Source organism: Schizophyllum commune (assembly GCF_000143185.2).
Source record: "Schizophyllum commune H4-8 unplaced genomic scaffold SCHCOscaffold_8, whole genome shotgun sequence".
Lineage (NCBI taxonomy): Eukaryota > Fungi > Basidiomycota > Agaricomycetes > Agaricales > Schizophyllaceae > Schizophyllum > Schizophyllum commune.
Genome location: NW_026089545.1, coordinates 1,995,212 through 2,011,760, shown reverse-complemented (window position 1 = coordinate 2,011,760; position 16,549 = coordinate 1,995,212). Strand labels below are relative to the sequence as shown.

The 16,549-nt window shown below is 55.7% G+C and overlaps 7 protein-coding genes across 7 annotated transcripts; 2 read left to right on the top strand and 5 right to left on the bottom strand.

The window, feature by feature from the left end:
* Window positions 1-722: 722 nt before the first annotated feature.
* SCHCODRAFT_02352021 (uncharacterized protein) lies at window positions 723-2,067 on the bottom strand. Its single transcript, XM_003030376.2, has 8 exons — window positions 1,951-2,067; window positions 1,779-1,889; window positions 1,661-1,717; window positions 1,484-1,605; window positions 1,257-1,415; window positions 1,116-1,204; window positions 956-1,065; window positions 723-909 (listed from the first exon to the last, which is right to left on the bottom strand). Exons 1-8 carry the CDS (start codon window positions 1,997-1,999, stop codon window positions 755-757), a joined length of 852 nt encoding a protein of 283 aa, XP_003030422.2. The 5' UTR covers window positions 2,000-2,067; the 3' UTR covers window positions 723-754.
* Window positions 2,068-2,097: 30 nt separating this feature from the next.
* Window positions 2,098-3,628, bottom strand: SCHCODRAFT_02632692 (ribosomal protein S5 domain 2-like protein). Its single transcript, XM_050345726.1, has 3 exons — window positions 2,442-3,628; window positions 2,321-2,391; window positions 2,098-2,268 (listed from the first exon to the last, which is right to left on the bottom strand). The coding sequence occupies exons 1-3, from the start codon at window positions 3,592-3,594 to the stop codon at window positions 2,248-2,250; spliced, it is 1,245 nt and encodes a 414-aa protein (XP_050199353.1). The 5' UTR covers window positions 3,595-3,628; the 3' UTR covers window positions 2,098-2,247.
* Window positions 3,629-4,013: 385 nt separating this feature from the next.
* SCHCODRAFT_02507210 (thioredoxin-like protein) lies at window positions 4,014-4,498 on the top strand (the record flags this gene model as incomplete). Its single annotated transcript, XM_003029963.2, has 4 exons — window positions 4,014-4,055; window positions 4,114-4,284; window positions 4,340-4,414; window positions 4,469-4,498. 4 exons carry the CDS (start codon window positions 4,014-4,016, stop codon window positions 4,496-4,498), a joined length of 318 nt encoding a protein of 105 aa, XP_003030009.1.
* Window positions 4,469-8,532, bottom strand: SCHCODRAFT_01356674 (FAD/NAD(P)-binding domain-containing protein; the record flags this gene model as incomplete). The annotated part of the gene is made up of 9 exons (XM_003030378.2): window positions 4,469-4,782; window positions 4,833-4,955; window positions 5,019-5,195; window positions 7,342-7,476; window positions 7,530-7,675; window positions 7,732-8,196; window positions 8,245-8,309; window positions 8,358-8,439; window positions 8,487-8,532. 9 exons carry the CDS (start codon window positions 8,530-8,532, stop codon window positions 4,648-4,650), a joined length of 1,374 nt encoding a protein of 457 aa, XP_003030424.1. The 3' UTR covers window positions 4,469-4,647.
* A 525-nt stretch (window positions 8,533-9,057) lies between these two features.
* SCHCODRAFT_02690636 (uncharacterized protein) lies at window positions 9,058-12,681 on the bottom strand. Its single transcript, XM_050346827.1, has 14 exons — window positions 12,313-12,681; window positions 12,119-12,262; window positions 12,008-12,068; window positions 11,775-11,959; window positions 11,502-11,723; window positions 11,269-11,433; window positions 11,047-11,220; window positions 10,809-10,988; window positions 10,624-10,760; window positions 10,217-10,574; window positions 10,017-10,166; window positions 9,634-9,957; window positions 9,512-9,584; window positions 9,058-9,463 (listed from the first exon to the last, which is right to left on the bottom strand). Exons 1-14 carry the CDS (start codon window positions 12,514-12,516, stop codon window positions 9,354-9,356), a joined length of 2,487 nt encoding a protein of 828 aa, XP_050199352.1. The 5' UTR covers window positions 12,517-12,681; the 3' UTR covers window positions 9,058-9,353.
* A 40-nt stretch (window positions 12,682-12,721) lies between these two features.
* On the bottom strand, window positions 12,722-14,905 carry SCHCODRAFT_01356668 (Allantoicase). The gene is made up of 8 exons (XM_003030379.2): window positions 14,656-14,905; window positions 14,521-14,606; window positions 14,384-14,472; window positions 14,265-14,332; window positions 14,140-14,216; window positions 13,973-14,089; window positions 13,696-13,925; window positions 12,722-13,650 (listed from the first exon to the last, which is right to left on the bottom strand). The coding sequence occupies exons 1-8, from the start codon at window positions 14,711-14,713 to the stop codon at window positions 12,744-12,746; spliced, it is 1,632 nt and encodes a 543-aa protein (XP_003030425.2). The 5' UTR covers window positions 14,714-14,905; the 3' UTR covers window positions 12,722-12,743.
* Window positions 14,906-15,184: 279 nt separating this feature from the next.
* Window positions 15,185-16,548, top strand: SCHCODRAFT_02507891 (uncharacterized protein; the record flags this gene model as incomplete). The annotated part of the gene is made up of 5 exons (XM_003029964.1): window positions 15,185-15,250; window positions 15,371-15,415; window positions 15,467-15,587; window positions 15,638-15,666; window positions 15,874-16,548. The coding sequence occupies 5 exons, from the start codon at window positions 15,185-15,187 to the stop codon at window positions 16,546-16,548; spliced, it is 936 nt and encodes a 311-aa protein (XP_003030010.1).
* Window position 16,549: the final 1 nt, after the last annotated feature.

Sequence of the window (16,549 nt, the reverse complement as noted above, 5' to 3'; positions counted from 1 at the left end):
GCAAGAAGATCGTCCTCGAGCTTCTCGTTCAGCGCACGCTGTTTTTCAAGCTCTTGCGACGTGCCCTCTAGGCGCGCCTGCACACTGTTGAGCGTGGTCTCGAGTTCGGCGTGGGTTATCTAGGAGCGGGATCGTGATGAGCTAGGAGACGGTTGGGAGTGAGAACATAGCGTACCCTGAACTTCGCGAGCTCGTCTAGTATGCGCTTATTCTTCGTAGCTAGCAGTACTTCCAGGCTCTTCCCGTGGCGCGCGTTCGCCTTGTCCGCATTGGGGTTCGGCAGGCTGAGATGCGAATCATCGCCATTGACCTGTGCGCCACCTTCCTCTGCTTCGTCCTCCTCTTCCATACCAGCAAACTCGACGTACTGCGTGGGAAACGGATAGGTGAACGAGCTCTGACAAAACGAGCGGGGTACTCACCTTCATGATCTCGAGCTCGCGCTTGATTTCGTCGTAGTCTGCGTATTGCTTGAGCTTATGTCTGATCTGGTCGATTTCTGCTGTCTGGGAGGTGTTAGACAGATATATAATGATCTATGAAGGTATCACTCACCCGCCTTGCTAGCTCTTTCGTATACTCCTCGTCCTTCTTCCTTAGCTGCGTCTCCGCCGCCTCAAGCTTTGTTTTGTACGAGTCCAGGGAGCGAGTAAGACGCTCGACCTCGGATTCCAAGTCGGAGATCTGGCTCTGGAGCTGTTTGACTCTGTGGGAACCTAATCAGACTCGAAGGTGAACCTAGCTGCTTTAAAACTCACCTATCAGACGAGTCCGCGCCGCTACGCAGTGCTTCAATGTCAGCTCGCAGTATCTCATTCCGTCTCTCGACGGTTGCGACGCGGCTGTTCGCGCGCTCCAGGTCCGCGACAATCATGTCCATTTCTGCGAGTTTCGCGACAACTTCTTGATCTAATGAAGTGTCAGCTGAGTGAGGGACCTGTACCGCGCAACGTACCTTGCCTCTGGCTGTGATCGAGGAGCTTGGCCTGGTTGTTCTCGTTCGACGCTCTTAGGTCCCGTAGCTGGTTCTTCGCTAGCGACACCTGCTTCTGGAGGTCCTGCTCCCTGCGATGGAGTAAGTCAGCTGAAGGAGTGTATACATGTAGCAGCCGCACCGCTCCTCATAGTTCCGTAGCCGCTCATCGTACGTCGCATGTAGCTCATTCTCCTTCTGCGCGACCTTGTCCTGGATCATGTCTTCCATCTAGAGCGGCGCGTGAGCAAGGTCTGCCTATGAACTATCGCAAGTCACACACCTTAGCCTCCAGCGTTTCTATCCTACCCTCCGCCTTCTTCTTCGCCGCCTCCAGCGCTGAGACCTCGTTCACGCGCTTGCGCAACTCCGCGTTCTCCTCTCTCAGCCGCGCGATCTGCGCCTCGAACTCGCGCGTTTCCGCGACCTTAACAGTCTGGTCCTACACATAGAGTACATCTTGTGAGAAGGGGGACGAAATGGAGGAGACGGCAGGATGACTGCACGTACGACCGCGGCTTCGAGGAGGGGATACGGGTCTGGGGCCTCGGCAAGGACCTTGTAGACATTCAGGAAGGCATTCTCTGCCGTCTTCGAGCGCTTGGTGAGGTTGTCGATCTCCGTTTGGTACGCTATGGGTCGTCTAAGTCAGTCATTGGCATGTATCGCAAGGCGCGGTCCACGCACCCTTCAACAAGCCCTTGTACGCCGCCAGCTTCTCCGCATCAGGTATTCGCTTGAATTCTGCCCAGCGGCGCATTAGCTTCTGCCACAGCCCACTCCCCTGAGCGCCACCGCCACGCACCCTTCGTCTTATCTGCTAGCGCTTTCCTCCCCACCACGCTCTCCTTCTGGTTGTCAACGATCTCGATGCCCTGCGCGTCGAGCTGCTTCTGGAGCTCGCTCAGGTTCACGTCTGTTCATGCCATTCATTTCATCAGTTGCGACGTTGCATTCCCCTCTGATGTATGACGGACCTCTCCATGTTGCGAGCGCGCCGGAGAAGTTATGTTCAGTGGATGCCATGACGGCGAGAGCGCAGTTGTCGACTTCAGACGTGGTGGGACGGGTCTCCGGTCCGTTGCTCCGCCACGGTGGCGCGGCGATAGTGAGCGACAAGCTTGGACTGGGATACTTCCTCAGGTTGTATTCCTCAATACCACTTAGAAGTCTCTTAACAACATAGGCGAGGGGAGGGAGGATGCAGTGAGTATGTATATGCAAGCATAACAGCAAGATGTAAGGTAAAGTATGGTAGACCACTCGTACATAGTTCAACGCTTGACCCAGGTGTACTGTGAAAGACGTTAGCTCTTGGCATAGTAATGAGAAACGCGGTTCACTCACACCCTTGCGAGCCTTCGCGCGACCAGGCTTCTTGCGCTCCACCATACGCGGGTCGCGACGGAGCAGTTGTGCTGGAGTGGTTTGAGAAAGATGTATCGAAGCAGCAATGCTACAAGCGCACCTTTTCTGAGGATTTGGTCGAGCTGGGGTTCGTGCACTACAAGACCCTTCGCGATACCATGCGCGATAGCGTCGCTCTGGCCTGTCGTTCCACCGCCGCGGACAAGCGTGAAGATGTTGTATGCGCCCAGAACACCCGCGACCTTGAGAGGCCTCGTAATGCGCTCACGATCGACAGGGAGGGGGAAGAACTCGGAGAGCGGCAAGTTGTTGACGAGGATCGTGCTGGTCGTGACAGGCGGCGCCTCGGTCTGAGCCTCCTCAACCGCATCCTCGCTCTGCTTGTGCACCGTCGGGATCATCCATACCCGCGCGGACGACGTCTTGCGGCGACCAACCGTGTACGACCGGCCGAGTGCATCGAGCGTCACCTCCCGCTTGCGCCGCGCCTCCGCACGGAGCTCTGACTTGCCGCTCTGGAACATGCCGAGCACCATGTCAATCCCCATCGCTAGGCGCGTGCACCCTGCGGTGTTCGCAACGCGCGAGTACAGCTCGAGCTCGTCGAGCGCGCGCACGACGCGGCGGTAGCGCGTGGAGCGCAGGCGCGTCTCGAACTGGCCCGACATCTCCTCCATGGTCTTCCAGACTATCGTGCTTGCCGGCAGGCTCTTGCGCGCGAACTCGGGCATCGGCAGCAGCTCGAGGCGGCGCAGAGCCGATCGCGCGGTCGCCACCGCGGTCTCGATCTGCGAGAGCTGGTCGTAATAGACAGGGCTGCGGGTGTAGAAGGCGAGGGAGTCTGGGGAGCGTTTTTCGAGGTCCTCTTCCTCGCCGCGCTGCTCGAGGCTCTTCGCAGAGTCGTCTTCGTCCTGTCCTCTCCGCCTGCGCTTGGGTCTGCCCTTGCCGCCTCGGCCCCCTGCTAGGGAATCGTTCCCGTCCTGTCCAAAACGAGGCGTAGCGCCTGTGCGAAGATTGGGGCCGCCGAAGCCACCACCGCGAGGACCCCCACGAGGGCCGTTCAGTCCGCCCCCGCGCAGGCCTCCCGGACGACCGAACCCTTCCGACCTGGGACCATCGCCGGCGTAAGTGCCGCCGTGCTGCCGTACGTCAGGTGGTGGTCCGGAGTTCCTGGCAGTTGATGAATGTAGAGGAGCAGCAGTAGTGGCGTAGCACCGCGCCAGGCGAGGGCGTAGGAGCCGCGCGACGTTCATTGAAGGAGGCCGAAGTCGCGGACGTCGACTTGTGCGCTCGCGACTCAAAATGCCGATCAGGTGACTGACTTTTCCGCGGCCACGTGCCTCTGAGCTCCAAGTTCAACTTGAGCTGTCGTAAGCCGCGCAGACTGACAGCTCGGCTATGAAGCTCTGTAGGGCACTTGCAAGATGATATATTGTGCTAGAGCAGCGGGTGGCGTAACGATGGAGCCCGATAGCTCGACTCGCGAATGACTATCCGTAAAGTCAGCCAGCCTTCGCACAGATTAGGTGTCATACAGTGCTACTGAGTGGGGACGCCACAGAACCTTGCTAACAACGTGCTTTGCTCCGCCAGCCGCCTCAATGGGTATATAAAGGCAGACCTTACTCGACTCAACCAACGCATAGCTATCTCATCACAAATCTCGTCCACCATGGTCCAGGACATTCAGTCGCTCGATGAGTTCAAGAAAATTGTGAGAGCCCGCCATTCCGAGTGGTCAAATAATCCTAACGCTTTCACGCACATCGCAGATCAACACTGACAGAGTTGTCATAATCGAGTGCTGGGCACCTTGGAGTGGCCCCAGCCAGATGATGTTCTCCGTTTTCGAGCTGCTGGGCAACACTTTTCCCGTCATCGATACGTACAAGGTCGACACCGTTAAGCAGCATGAAATTGCGGACGAGATCGGCGCTCGTGCGGTGCGTGTACCAGTGAGCAATAATACAGCTGCAGATGAGATTGATGACCGTACAGTTGCCCCATTTCGTCGCATACAAGAACGGCAACAAGCTTAGCGCGGTCATCGGCATGGACCCACCTGGTCTGACTGTACGTCTCCAAACTTTCCCTGTGCTGTTTTTGCTGATGTTGTACTGCGCAAAGGACATGTTCCAAGGGGCTTCAACCGCATAATAGCTCACATCTACTCCTCGTAACTCGCCTCCCAAGTCTTTCAAGTAGGCCTGCTCCGACATGGTCATCGTCCGCTGTAGCTCCGAGGCCGCACCCAAACGCCCTCAGTCCCATGTTATTTACAGCCTGTCACCCCAATACCTACGCTCTCACGCGCGCATATACTCGTCTGATAGATCCCTCCCATGCCCGAAAAGTCTCCACATCCCAGCACACCGACGGTCGTCCTTGTCATCAACGTCGACCGCAGTCACCTTGCCCTGAGACTGGATTACGGCCCGATGCTAGTGGTTGTGAGGAACCATCCAAAGGTCATCGAGGTGTAAATACGTACCAGCCCGAGAGAGACCTTGATCCCCGGAGGGCTCGGCGTATATGCCTCCAGCGGCTCTGGGGCGGAGGTGGGGTCTTCCTTTTGCGCAATCATGCGTAGGATATTACGGGCAGCGAGGCAGCCCTATCTGAGCGTCAGGAAAATGGAAACTGCGCCCGTCACCGATCAATGGATACGCAAACGCACCTGAAAGTCTGCGTTGCGGCCAGAGGAAATCGCACCAAATGCGTCCGCAGAGTCGCCAACGGCGAAGATATGCGGGTAGTCTGCACTGTCGAGCTGCAGCGTGCGCTTCACGCGCGCTCGCCCGTCTTCGGCGAGGAGGGTAGGGTCCAGAGAGTTAAGGACACCAGTGTTGGGCTTCTGCCCGGTGCAGATCAGCTAGGAAGGTGTGCTGAGAATGCGAGCAAGTAAAGCAATTACAGGTAACATACAATGAGGTCCGCCGCCAGCTTACGGCCGGACATCGTGCGAGCGATGCGCTCGCCTGCCTCATTGAGCATCTTGTCCTCAATGGTCTGCATATCAATACGCTCGCCCAGGATGACGTTGACCTTCAGGCGCTCCATCTGCCGCAAAACTGGAGCAAAGGCACGTCAGCAAGGCTGTCCCTTTGAGAGGTCATACAACACTCACTCTCATCGTGCATCTCCGGCATGAACCGCGGCAGCAACTGCGCTCGCGAGTGCAGCAGCGTTACCCCCTTGTCCGGATACACGTCCGCGATATCGGTAGCAAACTGAATCCCCAGCGCCCCGCCGCCAACGACCAGAACCGAGCGCGCCTTGCGGATTACCTGTTGCGCCGCCCTAAGCCAGGCGATCCCGTTGGCTTTCGAGCCGAGTTCCAGGGTCTGTGCTACGTTTAGCGAGTCGTCGCGGATCTCGGCGTCGAGGCGCGGGCCCCAGAGGTTGGCTGGGGCGGGGAGGGTGGCTCCAAGAGCGTAGATGGCGTACTCGAAGTTGAGCTTTGGCGTATTCATGCCGAGCTCGGGAAAGGTGCGATCCAGCGTGACTGAGTGAGTAGACAAGGACATGATTTGCGCCCTCAAGTTCAATAGGCGCTGAGACTTGTCGAGCGGCGTGCCACCGATGTATGGGATGACTAGAGTGTCCCGAGTGAGCATTCTATTATGAAAGATGGACCAAACCTACATGATTGGTGCTCCTGTCCTTCGACGACTGCAAAACGCGGGAATGCATAGACATGGTTGACGTGTCTATGAGGTGTTGAGATGCACAGAGATGCATTACAGTTTTGAGAAATGACCCACGTATTCCTGTCAATGGCAATAACCCTCCAATTGCCAGGGAGGTTCTGCAGACCTTCTGCCAGGTCCATAGCCGCGCATTGTCCTGCCAAAAATTTCAGAAATATTCTATGAGAAGAAAGGCAGTAAGAACAACCTCCATACGCCGCCCCAAGCACCACAATGTTCTTGTACTGCTCCATCTCCTTAGGCGGGTGTCGATGAGGCTGCACCAGCGCTAAGCGCCCGTTTTATCTGATAACGGAGGTGAGACATCTTATCTAATCCGGCGGCGATACCGGAGAGCTGCTGTACCTCCTCAGTCGCCTGGCCTGCGCTGGCGGAGTTGTCGGTAGGCTGGCAACCTTCAAAGAGTCGCTATTAATGTACATTGTATGCCACAATCTGCGGCTAGACACGGAGCAAACGTCGCAGCTGGACCCACCTCGCGGGTCCCCGCGCTCGGTGCTTGGAGCCGCAAGCTTGCGCCATCCGAACGCTGCATTGAGATATAAGTATCCCACTTTGCTGCTAAAGGCAATGAGCTACACATGTTTATTGGACGTCTTTGTAGACTCACGTGGCAAGAACAGCACATGCTTACGTGCTACATGACGGTTGGAGCGAGCAAAGTGAGGCGACGTCGTGGCAAGCCTTTCGCCGAGCCATTGTTATAAAGGCTCGGAGCGGCAGCCCTCAATCAGTGCTTGAACACGAGCGATGAGATGCAACAAGGTAGTCAACCTCTGATCCCTTTCCGCTCCCGCGTGACAGCAGACAGGCATTTTCCATTTAAGAAACCCACCGGATACGTACGTCGTACCTCTAAAACCTAAGAATGTCCCTATACTCGCATGTCTTCGTCCGACTGCACGTTCTCGTGTCCGAACAGCCTCCACATAGCCGCGCACTGAAGGTCCACCTCTCCCTTGTCGTTGATCACGATAGGGTCGTTCCCCAGCTGTGCAACCCCCTTGTTCTGAGTACTCTTCAGCCAAAAACGATGAGTGACGAGCAGAAAAGACACACCAGACCAAGGGTGACCTTGATCCCTGGAGGGTGCGGCTCATAAGGCTCGAGTGGCTCGTGCTTGGCTTCAGGCCGCTCTCGCGAGGCGATCAGCCGCAGGAGGTTCTGCGCAGCATGTACACCCTGGATATGGATCAGTACGAGCGCCGTGAAGAGCGTGCAATACCACACCTGAAAAGCCGCGTTGTGGCCCGCGCAGAGAGCGCCGAACGCGTCTGCGCAGTCCCCGACAGCAAACATGTGCGCGAAGGCAGGCGAATCAAGCTGCAGGGTGCGGGTCACCCTCACACGTCCCTCGTCGTTGAGCAATGCAGGTTCGAGTGCCCTCAGGGTCTCCGTGTTGGGCTTTTGACCAGTGCACATGAGCTTGAATATTGTTAGACGTTCGGGACGAAAAGAAATCCAAAAAATGAACGTACAACAAGATCTGCAGCAAGCTCTCGACCGGACACTGTTCGTACGACCCGCTCGCCTGACTCTGACGATTGCTTTTCAGCCACAGATCGTACATCTAGCCGTTCACCGAGCACGACGTTGATGTTCAAGCGGTTCATTTGCCGAAGGACTGCACTAAGTATTAGTATGGGCCAACGAACGCTAGTCAGATTGCATCGCACTCACTCTCGTTGTGCATCTCCTGGCTGAAACGGGGTAATAGCTGCGGGCGAGAGTGCAGTAACGTTACGCGCTTCTCCGGATGCACATCTGCGATGTCTGTAGCGAATTGAACGCCGAGCGCGCCTCCACCTACGACTAGCACCGAGCGTGCGTCCCTGATCACTCGCTGTGCAGCCTTGAGCCACGCGATTCCACTGGCTTTGGAGCCAACTTGCAGCACCTCCACCGCTTCAGCGTCTGCGCGCATCTTCGCATCCAGCCGAGGTCCCCAGAGATTGACGGGAGCAGGAAGCGTAGAGCCCAGGGCGTATATCGCATATTCGAAGTCGAGCTTCGGAGTAGGAATTCCATGCTCGGGGAAGGCGCGATCGAGGGTGACGGCGTGTGGGGAAAGCGACTGGGCCTGGGCCGTGAGGTTCAGGAGGCGATTTGGTTTTTCAGCTGGTACCATGCCATCGTAGCGAATAACTGCAAGAGATATGAGGGCAGCGTTATGGGTGAGAGAGCACGACGCACACGCTTGATGTTCACGTCCGCCCACGACCGCGAAACGTGGAAAGGCGTAGACATGATTCAGATGCCTGTTTATAATGAGCGCCATTCAGTAGGCGAAACGAAGTCATGCACACGAATTTCTATCAATGGCCACCACTCTCCAGTTTCCGGGCAGCTTTGTGACTCCTTCCGCCAAAACCTTCGCAGCACTCTGACCTGTTGCACTTCAGCGTAGACTCGATAGATGAATGGGCGCGACGCACCACCATATGCCGCACCGAGGACCACGATATTCCTGTACTGCAGCATGCGGGGCGTCGACGGGAACGAAGGCCACGCGCTGAGCCTCCATTTTATCTGATAAAGGGCCAAGGAATCTTATCTAATCGCAGGGCGATATTAGCCGGCCGACGTTATACGCAATGAGTAGACCTCTGCACCTTCTCATCTCCGTCTGAGTCAGTCGTTGACAAAGCGAGGGGTGCAAAGTATAGGCCCTCTTCTTTCAGAGCGCAAAAAGGTGTGACTGCCTTGTCGATATTCACGTCGATCTTGCAGGTCGTGAGCAGCGTCGATGGACCGTAGAGCTTGTGCAATAACTTGCGCGCGACTAACGGCGGCTGCGCTTCACGAGATGAGTTAGTTTCATACCGACTGCGCGAGTAGTAAGCTTACGTGGGCTTTGCGACGACAGTCGGACATGACCTTCGCGAATGACGGTAATGCACTAGCGAGCCCGTCGAGGTCTTGCTGCAGCTGCAGCATCCCTAAATAGAGTGGGGCGTTCGTCGGACGTCAGAGATGAAAGCGCACGCACCAAAGAGCAAGGGCGCCATTCGTTGGCACCCCTGTTATTGACTTGATCGATCCTTTCCTGACAAGGGCACAGACACTGCATACTAAATCATTCCATGTGCATACGGTAAGTCTATGATACAGCCAAGGGTATAACATGGCATAAGCAATAAGATTAGCGCGAGGGCAGCGAGCGGAAGGACGACGACACCATCACAACGTCGCCGTGGGCCGAGGCGTCCGTGTCTTTCTCAGTCCGAAGAACGGCGACTGTGCTGCGAGACGAGTCGTCATAGCGAGGAGAAGAGTAGTTCGGGAATGATGCGAAGGCGAGGTTACTGCAAGTAGAACTTGTGCACTTCACTGCTGGTGAACGTAAGGTCACAGGATGGACACCGGCGCTGCCGTGTCGTCAACCTCGCGTCTATGCAGTCCTTGCAGAATGCTAACACCGCGTTAGTCGGCGAAGGACTGAACGCAGGAAGGTACGCACTATGCATGCACTTCGTCAGGATGACTGATCTAAAGTTGAGTTTGCACGTCGAGCACTTCAGCATCTTCATTTGCTGTACAGGATGTTAGCCAGGCAACTAATTCACGGCGACGATCACGTACCATGTCCAGCTCGGCGGGGAGTTCGTTTCCGTTGTTCTGAACCTTCTTCTCCCGCGCCTTTACGCTCTCCTCCAGCGCCTTCTCCTTCGCTTTGACCTTATCCTCTGCCTTGGCCAAGGACACAGCCTGTTTGGCAGCCTTGGTCTGCGCGTCGACCAGCGCTGATTCTCTTTGCCGCCAGGAGTCTTCGGTATGTACAACCTTGCTCCTCTCGACGGCTAGATCCGCCTCGAGTTTGCCGATGCTCTTTGTCAGTTCGTCGAGCTTGCGACCATCGGCCTCGAGCTGCTTTCGAAACAGGCTGATCTGGTGATGCGCAGAGTTCTGCGAAGAGAATTTAGAATTTTAGGTATTTGAGCGCGATAAAAAGCAGGCGGACGTACGTTGGCCTCGGATTGCAGAGCCTTATCCTGTGTCAACTTCGAGATCAACACTTCAGCCTTGTCGATCTTGCGCTGCAAGGCCCTCTTCTCCTCGTCCAGAGCAGACTTGTCGCGCGAGACGGCGAAGTACTTGTTATCTGCCTTCGCTTTCTATATACGTGTCAGCCGGTTCAAGAAGGAGTGAGACAAGGTCAACGTACATCTTCCCTCGCTTTAACCAGCTTCTCCTCGACCCCGACGAGCTCGAACACCTTGTCATTGACTTGCGCTTCAAGAGCGTCCCAGGCGGTCGCGAGCTTATCCTGCTCCTCATACAGCATATTCATCGACTGGACGTGTTGCTCATTCTCCAGCTTCAAGCGCTTGAGTTCCTCTTCCTTCCGCCGTAATTCCGACGCGAGCTTGTCGAGTTCCGGAGACGAAGCAGATTCGCCATAGACGGACCGATATGCAGCTAGCTCGGCGTGCGCAGCAGCAAGTTGAGCACGAACATCGGCCTCGGAACGTTGGTCATCTGAGCAAGACTCTTCAAGGGCAGCAATGCGCTGTCTCGCGTCGCTAGGATGTGGTTCAGTGTCGATACTAACGCGAAACGGATCAAAGTTACCTCAATTCTTGCCGCAGGGTCTTGACATAGTCCGCGTCGTCCGCAAAGAAGAACTTCATCAGCTCTGCATCGCCCGCGCGTGCGGCAACATGGCTCCTGCATCGGCGGACCTCCGATTGCAGCGTCTCGACGCGTTCCTAGCACGAAATTAGAATATGCAGGTGTCATCCTACAATAGTGCGCACCTTCAAGGTCTTATTGAGATTCTTGACCTGAGTGAAGGCGCTCAGCTTCAAGCCATCCTTCTGTCTACGCTCATTGAGCTCCGCTTCTAACTGATCTCGTCTCTCGCGCAGGCGTATACATTCTGCGTCCCTCTTGCCAAGCTGACCTTTCAGCTCATTCACAGCATGTTGTTCAAGAGCCTATAGAAAGAGAGCGCTTCAGAGGTGCAGATCGTGCGGAAGACAACAATATTCTTACGTGATTGTCTTGAATTAACTTTTGCTCTTGGACATATCGCTCTTCCAGTTGCTGGGTATGCGAAACTGCATCGTCGCGCGCCTGGCCGAGTTCTACTTGCAGGCGTTCGACCTGATGCGTTAAATTCGTAAAGTACGCATTGGCGCGAAGATCTGTTATAGAGATGACTTTATTCTGCACTGGCATCAGGCTTGGGCTAGCAAGTTGAATGACATCACGCACACGGAATTTCTCCTGGGAGAGGGCAAGGCGCTCCTGCGCGAGCGCGTGCTTGAGATCGGCAATTTCCTGGTCACGACTATCGAGCAGCCGTTGGGCCGTGTCGACGCTCAGTTGATCCTCGCTAACTGGCGTCGGGGGCGTTGGCGTAGCCGCTTTGGCATCGGACTAACGTTGCGTCAGAGAAGAAATATTATCATGAGTTGAGACTCCCACCAGTTAACCGAACCACTCACTGCAGCTGGAGACGGTTCTGGCTTCAGGTGGTCCGTCCCTTCATCCTTGACAACGGGGGAGGGGATAGGCGCGCGCGGTATGGCGGGAGGGCCAGCGTCGTTGCGTTGGCGCTCCAGACGGGCTTCGGAACGTAGAAGATCTTCATGGTAGATGTCTCGTTGTGCCAACGCATCCTTGAGCTCAGAACGCAAAGTTATCTCGCGCGACCGAAGGACGGCACACTAGTGATATGGTGAGAGGGTGTACGTTTCGTAAGAAGTTGCGTCTCGCACCTCGGTCTGGAGCTTTTGGACCTGCTCCAATGTGCGCTGCTGCGAAGACCCAGTCATCCGGTCGCTTGCTTGGGCAATCTTGGTCAGTAGCGAGCGTGTTGTGGCAAGTTTGTCGTGCAGCGCCTCGTTGAAAGATTCGGGAACGTCTTCATCTTCGAGGAAGTGTTCAACGAGTTCGATAATATCTGGCCGTACGTCAACCAGTGAACCGGGGGCATAGTAAGGCCACACACCTGCTTGCCGATCACCCACTTGGGTCACGTCACCGTAGACTGAAGTGAGAGCGTCTACGAGCTGTAGGCTGAGTCGTGAGAGAAGTACAAGGGAGGGCGAGGGAGACGCACCTGTGACCAACAGGCAGAGATTGCCGCCATGCCGGCCTCTGTCCGAGACCGCCCTCTCTCCAAGTTCGCGATACGTTGCTGCGCGCGTTCGTATTCACGGGAGTAATGCTTCATTCGTCGGTACAAGGCCTCCTTCCTGAAAGTCTGGTAGACTCATTAGACCCCGGACGGGCTGCTATGTACCGTATACGCACTTCAAGATCGTTCTCTTGCTTCTCCTGCCGGTCGTCTGGGTCGTAGTCCACCGTACTTCCATTAACGTGTGGCGCGCCGTTCGGACCCTCAACAATACGCTTCTTGACGACGCCGGGACCTTCATCATTGTCGGTGAGATGGCGCTTGCGCGAGTCCATGTTGACGTCCAACATGGCTGAGTAGGAACAAATTCCCAAGTCCATGAACGCTGACTAATCGTGTCTATTTCCAACTCCGACATGTCACTCTCGTCACACCTTCGGCACTTGGATCTTGTACAGTCCGCTGCTCGCGTCGAGCTCAAGAATCTCACAATCGGACGCGTCGCCGTTCCCTATTTGCGTCTCAACGCATGTGAAGTCCATGGGCTGCACCATGTTGAGTAAGCGTCGAAATTTGTGGCACGGTTGGCTTACCTTGTCCAGCACCGTCATTGGTTGATCTTCATGAACACGGTCAGCTTCGATGTGCAGCGACGAGTAGAAGAGGACGTACGCCACACAGCAGTGTTATATACGATGCCTTGCGCTGCCGTGGCGACGAAGGCACGCAGAGTCGTTAAATCCGGCCGACCGTCTTTGCCGTTCTTCGCTACCGTCACCAGATACGCCACGCCAGGATCTACTAATCCCTCGCCACTTCCCTTACCCATAGGGATGAATGCCTGGTTCGTATATGGGTGCCTCTCTAGCACTTGGAGAGGCAAGACGCGGTCTGCAGACAGCTGCACTGGGTTGCAACGATACACGGACAACCCGGTGGTTGCCCCGACTGCTGGGTCGTACGACGACTCTAGAAGAGCTTGCTTATGGAACTTGCTCGCAGTTCCCGCGTTGGCAGGAGTGATCTTGGTTCCTTTCGGCGCAGCCGCATGATCGCCATAGGCTTGAACGACTTGACCGAAGGGTGCAAAGGCCTCTGGCGTGAGCGGCAGCGCTGGGATGATAGTCGCCGTCGAGTCCAGTTCGACAGGTCTTCGCGCATCAGCTATGCCGGATGGCACTCGAAGCGTCGCGGGCTGCGTCGTAGAGTTCGGCACATCGCCTGCGCGGTATCCTAGGACGCGGACGCGCTTCACACCGCCGTCGGGATGGATGGTCATCTTGACATGCGTGTAGATCTTGCCCTTGACGTTCTCCAACACGAAGTAGTGCTGGCGATGAGGTCCGACCTTAGATCGCGGGAGGATGAGCGTCCAGTCCTCCCTCTCGCCCTTCGTCGAGGCCCAGTCCACGTTGTCGTCCACCTTCAATGCATGAAGCTCAACGCTTTCGGGGAAGTTGCCCTTGAAATGCGCAGTATCGATCTCGACTTGCTCCAGGGTCGCAGGAGCGCCTCTGCGTACGATGAGCTGAGTGCATTGGCGGCAAGAGCGCACTTACAGTTTGATGATCACCCAGTCCTTGTGGCCTGGCTGACGGCTACGTTTGGTTTCCCAACCATCGCCCATGTCCTTGCCTCTGCCCGGCAAGATCAAGTTCGAGCCCACCCCGAAATGCTGGTCGGAGGTAAACTCAACTACCCCGCCAGCGAATACATGCGCCAAGTCGAACAGCTGGGAGGGATCGCTAGGGAATACGGGCGCAACTTTCCCATAAACCCGGAAACGCGCCTGCGAGGACGTCAACGACGCCGGTCGTAGCATAGGTGGACTCTTACAATGCCGCCATCCGGATACATGTTCAACTTGACGTAGTTCGCGCAAGTCGTTTCCGGTATAGTGAATAGGTGGCGAGCTGTTGGGCCAATTGGAACCTTGGGCAGTACTTCCACCCACTGGATACGCAGATCAGCACATGGGCAACACATCTTATTCTGATACGCACGCGAGGGTCGTTTTCCGCCGGTGGCTGATCCACAGGGCCATTGAGAATCTGTACGGAGACTTCCGGTGCTTCATTGCCTATATCGAGTCATGATGAGTACGATGAGATACATGGTTTCCCCGCACCGTTGAAATGGGTCGTGTCGACGTCGAAACCCAGAATGGTGCCGGATGTTCCCAATTTGATAATGCACCTGCAGGAAGTCTTTAGTGTCGCAGAACTGACTGCCTTTCGAGCAACACACCAATCGTAGTTGGGGTTGTGGCGGCGACTCTCCCAGCCGCTGTATAACGCTCCATTCGGACCGAACTGTCCTTTTAAACTAGGCGCAGGCTGATCGACCTCGTCAGCGCGTGAACCAAGTCCGCAAAGCTGGCGCACCTCTACAAGGAGAAGATGATACGCCTCCGCGAAAAACTCATCGGACACCGATATAACCTTTCCTCCGATGGCCACGCTCGAAAGCTCTTCGAAGGGTCAGCGTCTCGAGTTGACGAGCGCAGGGCTGGTACACACCTGTCAAAGACGAGAACTTCTCCGAGAACTGGTCGAGTGGTACACTTTCGTAGGCCATGTCGCGGGCTCGTCGTAGTCGATGGTTAAAGATAGGGGCTTCGCCTGCGCCGACTCATCCGAATCTCCATGATGCACACGCCGATAAGCTGTGGGTGCTTGTGGACGTGTATGCGAGCGAGACGTTGGTATATAGAGAGCGCTGCAAGGCTAGCAAATACTCATCGCTGTGGGTTCCTGGTCCAAAACCAAGTCAGGCATAAATGCTGTCGAGAAATAGACGAGATGCAAGTGGAAAGTAATCGACTTTCGCGACGCGCCGACGCCACCGCTCATTGCCGAATGACGCAATGTCACGTGGTGGGTGCCTCCATCACTTCCCAATCGGGATTTGGCCTTCTTATGCTCTGCCACCATACCGACAAAGACGACTGCCAGCGGGGAGTCCTACCTGATTTTTCTGAATCGTGTAGTGATTTGAAGTGGCAGAAGTCTATGTCCAGGTGTTGCATGCAGAATACCTTGACACAGCATGCTGATGTCCTGTCTATTGACACCTGTACTGGCCTTGCGGAAGACCTGCTTGGTCAGTATAGGTGTGAGTGGATGCTGTCACAGAAGCAGAGTTGCGGAAAGATTCTGGCCTCATACACCTTGCTTTCAAAGGTCAATTGGATGCAATCTCCGTCAATATGCACTATCTAAACTTGCTTTGCAGCATGTTCACACCCACACGAAGTTCATGAAGAAGGAGAAGGATAGGGTAAGAGCCCAGCTATCTTCCTTTAAAAGCCTGAACTAACCTTATGCTCAGGGATACATCCCATGTGCCTACAGTCGCTGCAGTCATCGAGCACCAACACAGGAGGACTTGTGGTATCAGCATGTCCTTCCGAACCACCTGCAAAGGATAGAGTTGCAATGTCCTGTCCAATGTGTGTTCTCTTCTTCTTTGTGTCCTTTTTTCTAGCCTGATGATACACAGCATGTACAACAAAGGCTGTGTCTGCATTGGTGGCTCGTGGCACTTCTATGGGACAGCACTTTCTGCATGCACATTCTGATTTGTTTGGACGAGAAATTCGCTTTCCCTCAGAATTCCTCCGCCCCTCTGCTTGTCCAATGCCTTTGGGTCTGGTCTTACAGCGTCCACCCCCACTACCCTATGGCCCAGTCCTCCCATCACTACTTCTTGCTAGTGTGCAACCTCATCCCTCGCAGCACACTCTTGCACTGGAGAACTCTGCATCCACATCCTCCCGTGCTATTGGAGTGCTCCCAACTGTACCTCAGAGGGCTCGGCGCAAGCAACTGGAGCCTGAAGAGGAACAAGTTGATCTATGCACAATCGAGTTCGATGACTTCGAGCCTGGGCAGATTTCCGTGTCCGACAACGCGAGTGGTGCACCATGTTTCCCACACCAGAACATTGTGACGCACCCAGCACCATTTCGAACGGAGGTGTCACGCCCGCCCGTCCTTGTCCAACCGCCAAAAGTACTCGAGCCGCCACCTAGTATCCTATACCATGCGTGGGAAATTGAGGTCAACAAGCGGCTTCCCCCAGAGCCTCAGGAAGAGGACGACGACGATGATGGGCCCTCGGAGCCAGACTCGGACTATGACTCGGAGGACTGCGACCCAACCCCAGCGCACATGCCGCTTATTGTGTCGTCAACCGGACCGCCCGCCAACGCAACTGGATCGAGTTTGACACCGTCTTCCAGCCATGTCGCCACTCAGGGAAACAGAGATGCCCGCTACGCAGATCGCAGCACGCGCAAGCGCACTGCCGGCTCCCCACCCGAAACTTGCAGCGCCAGGCCCTCGAAATCGCGGCGGACATCGATGCAGGATATCTCCGACCTTGCGGCGGATCTGCACTTGGACACGTAGC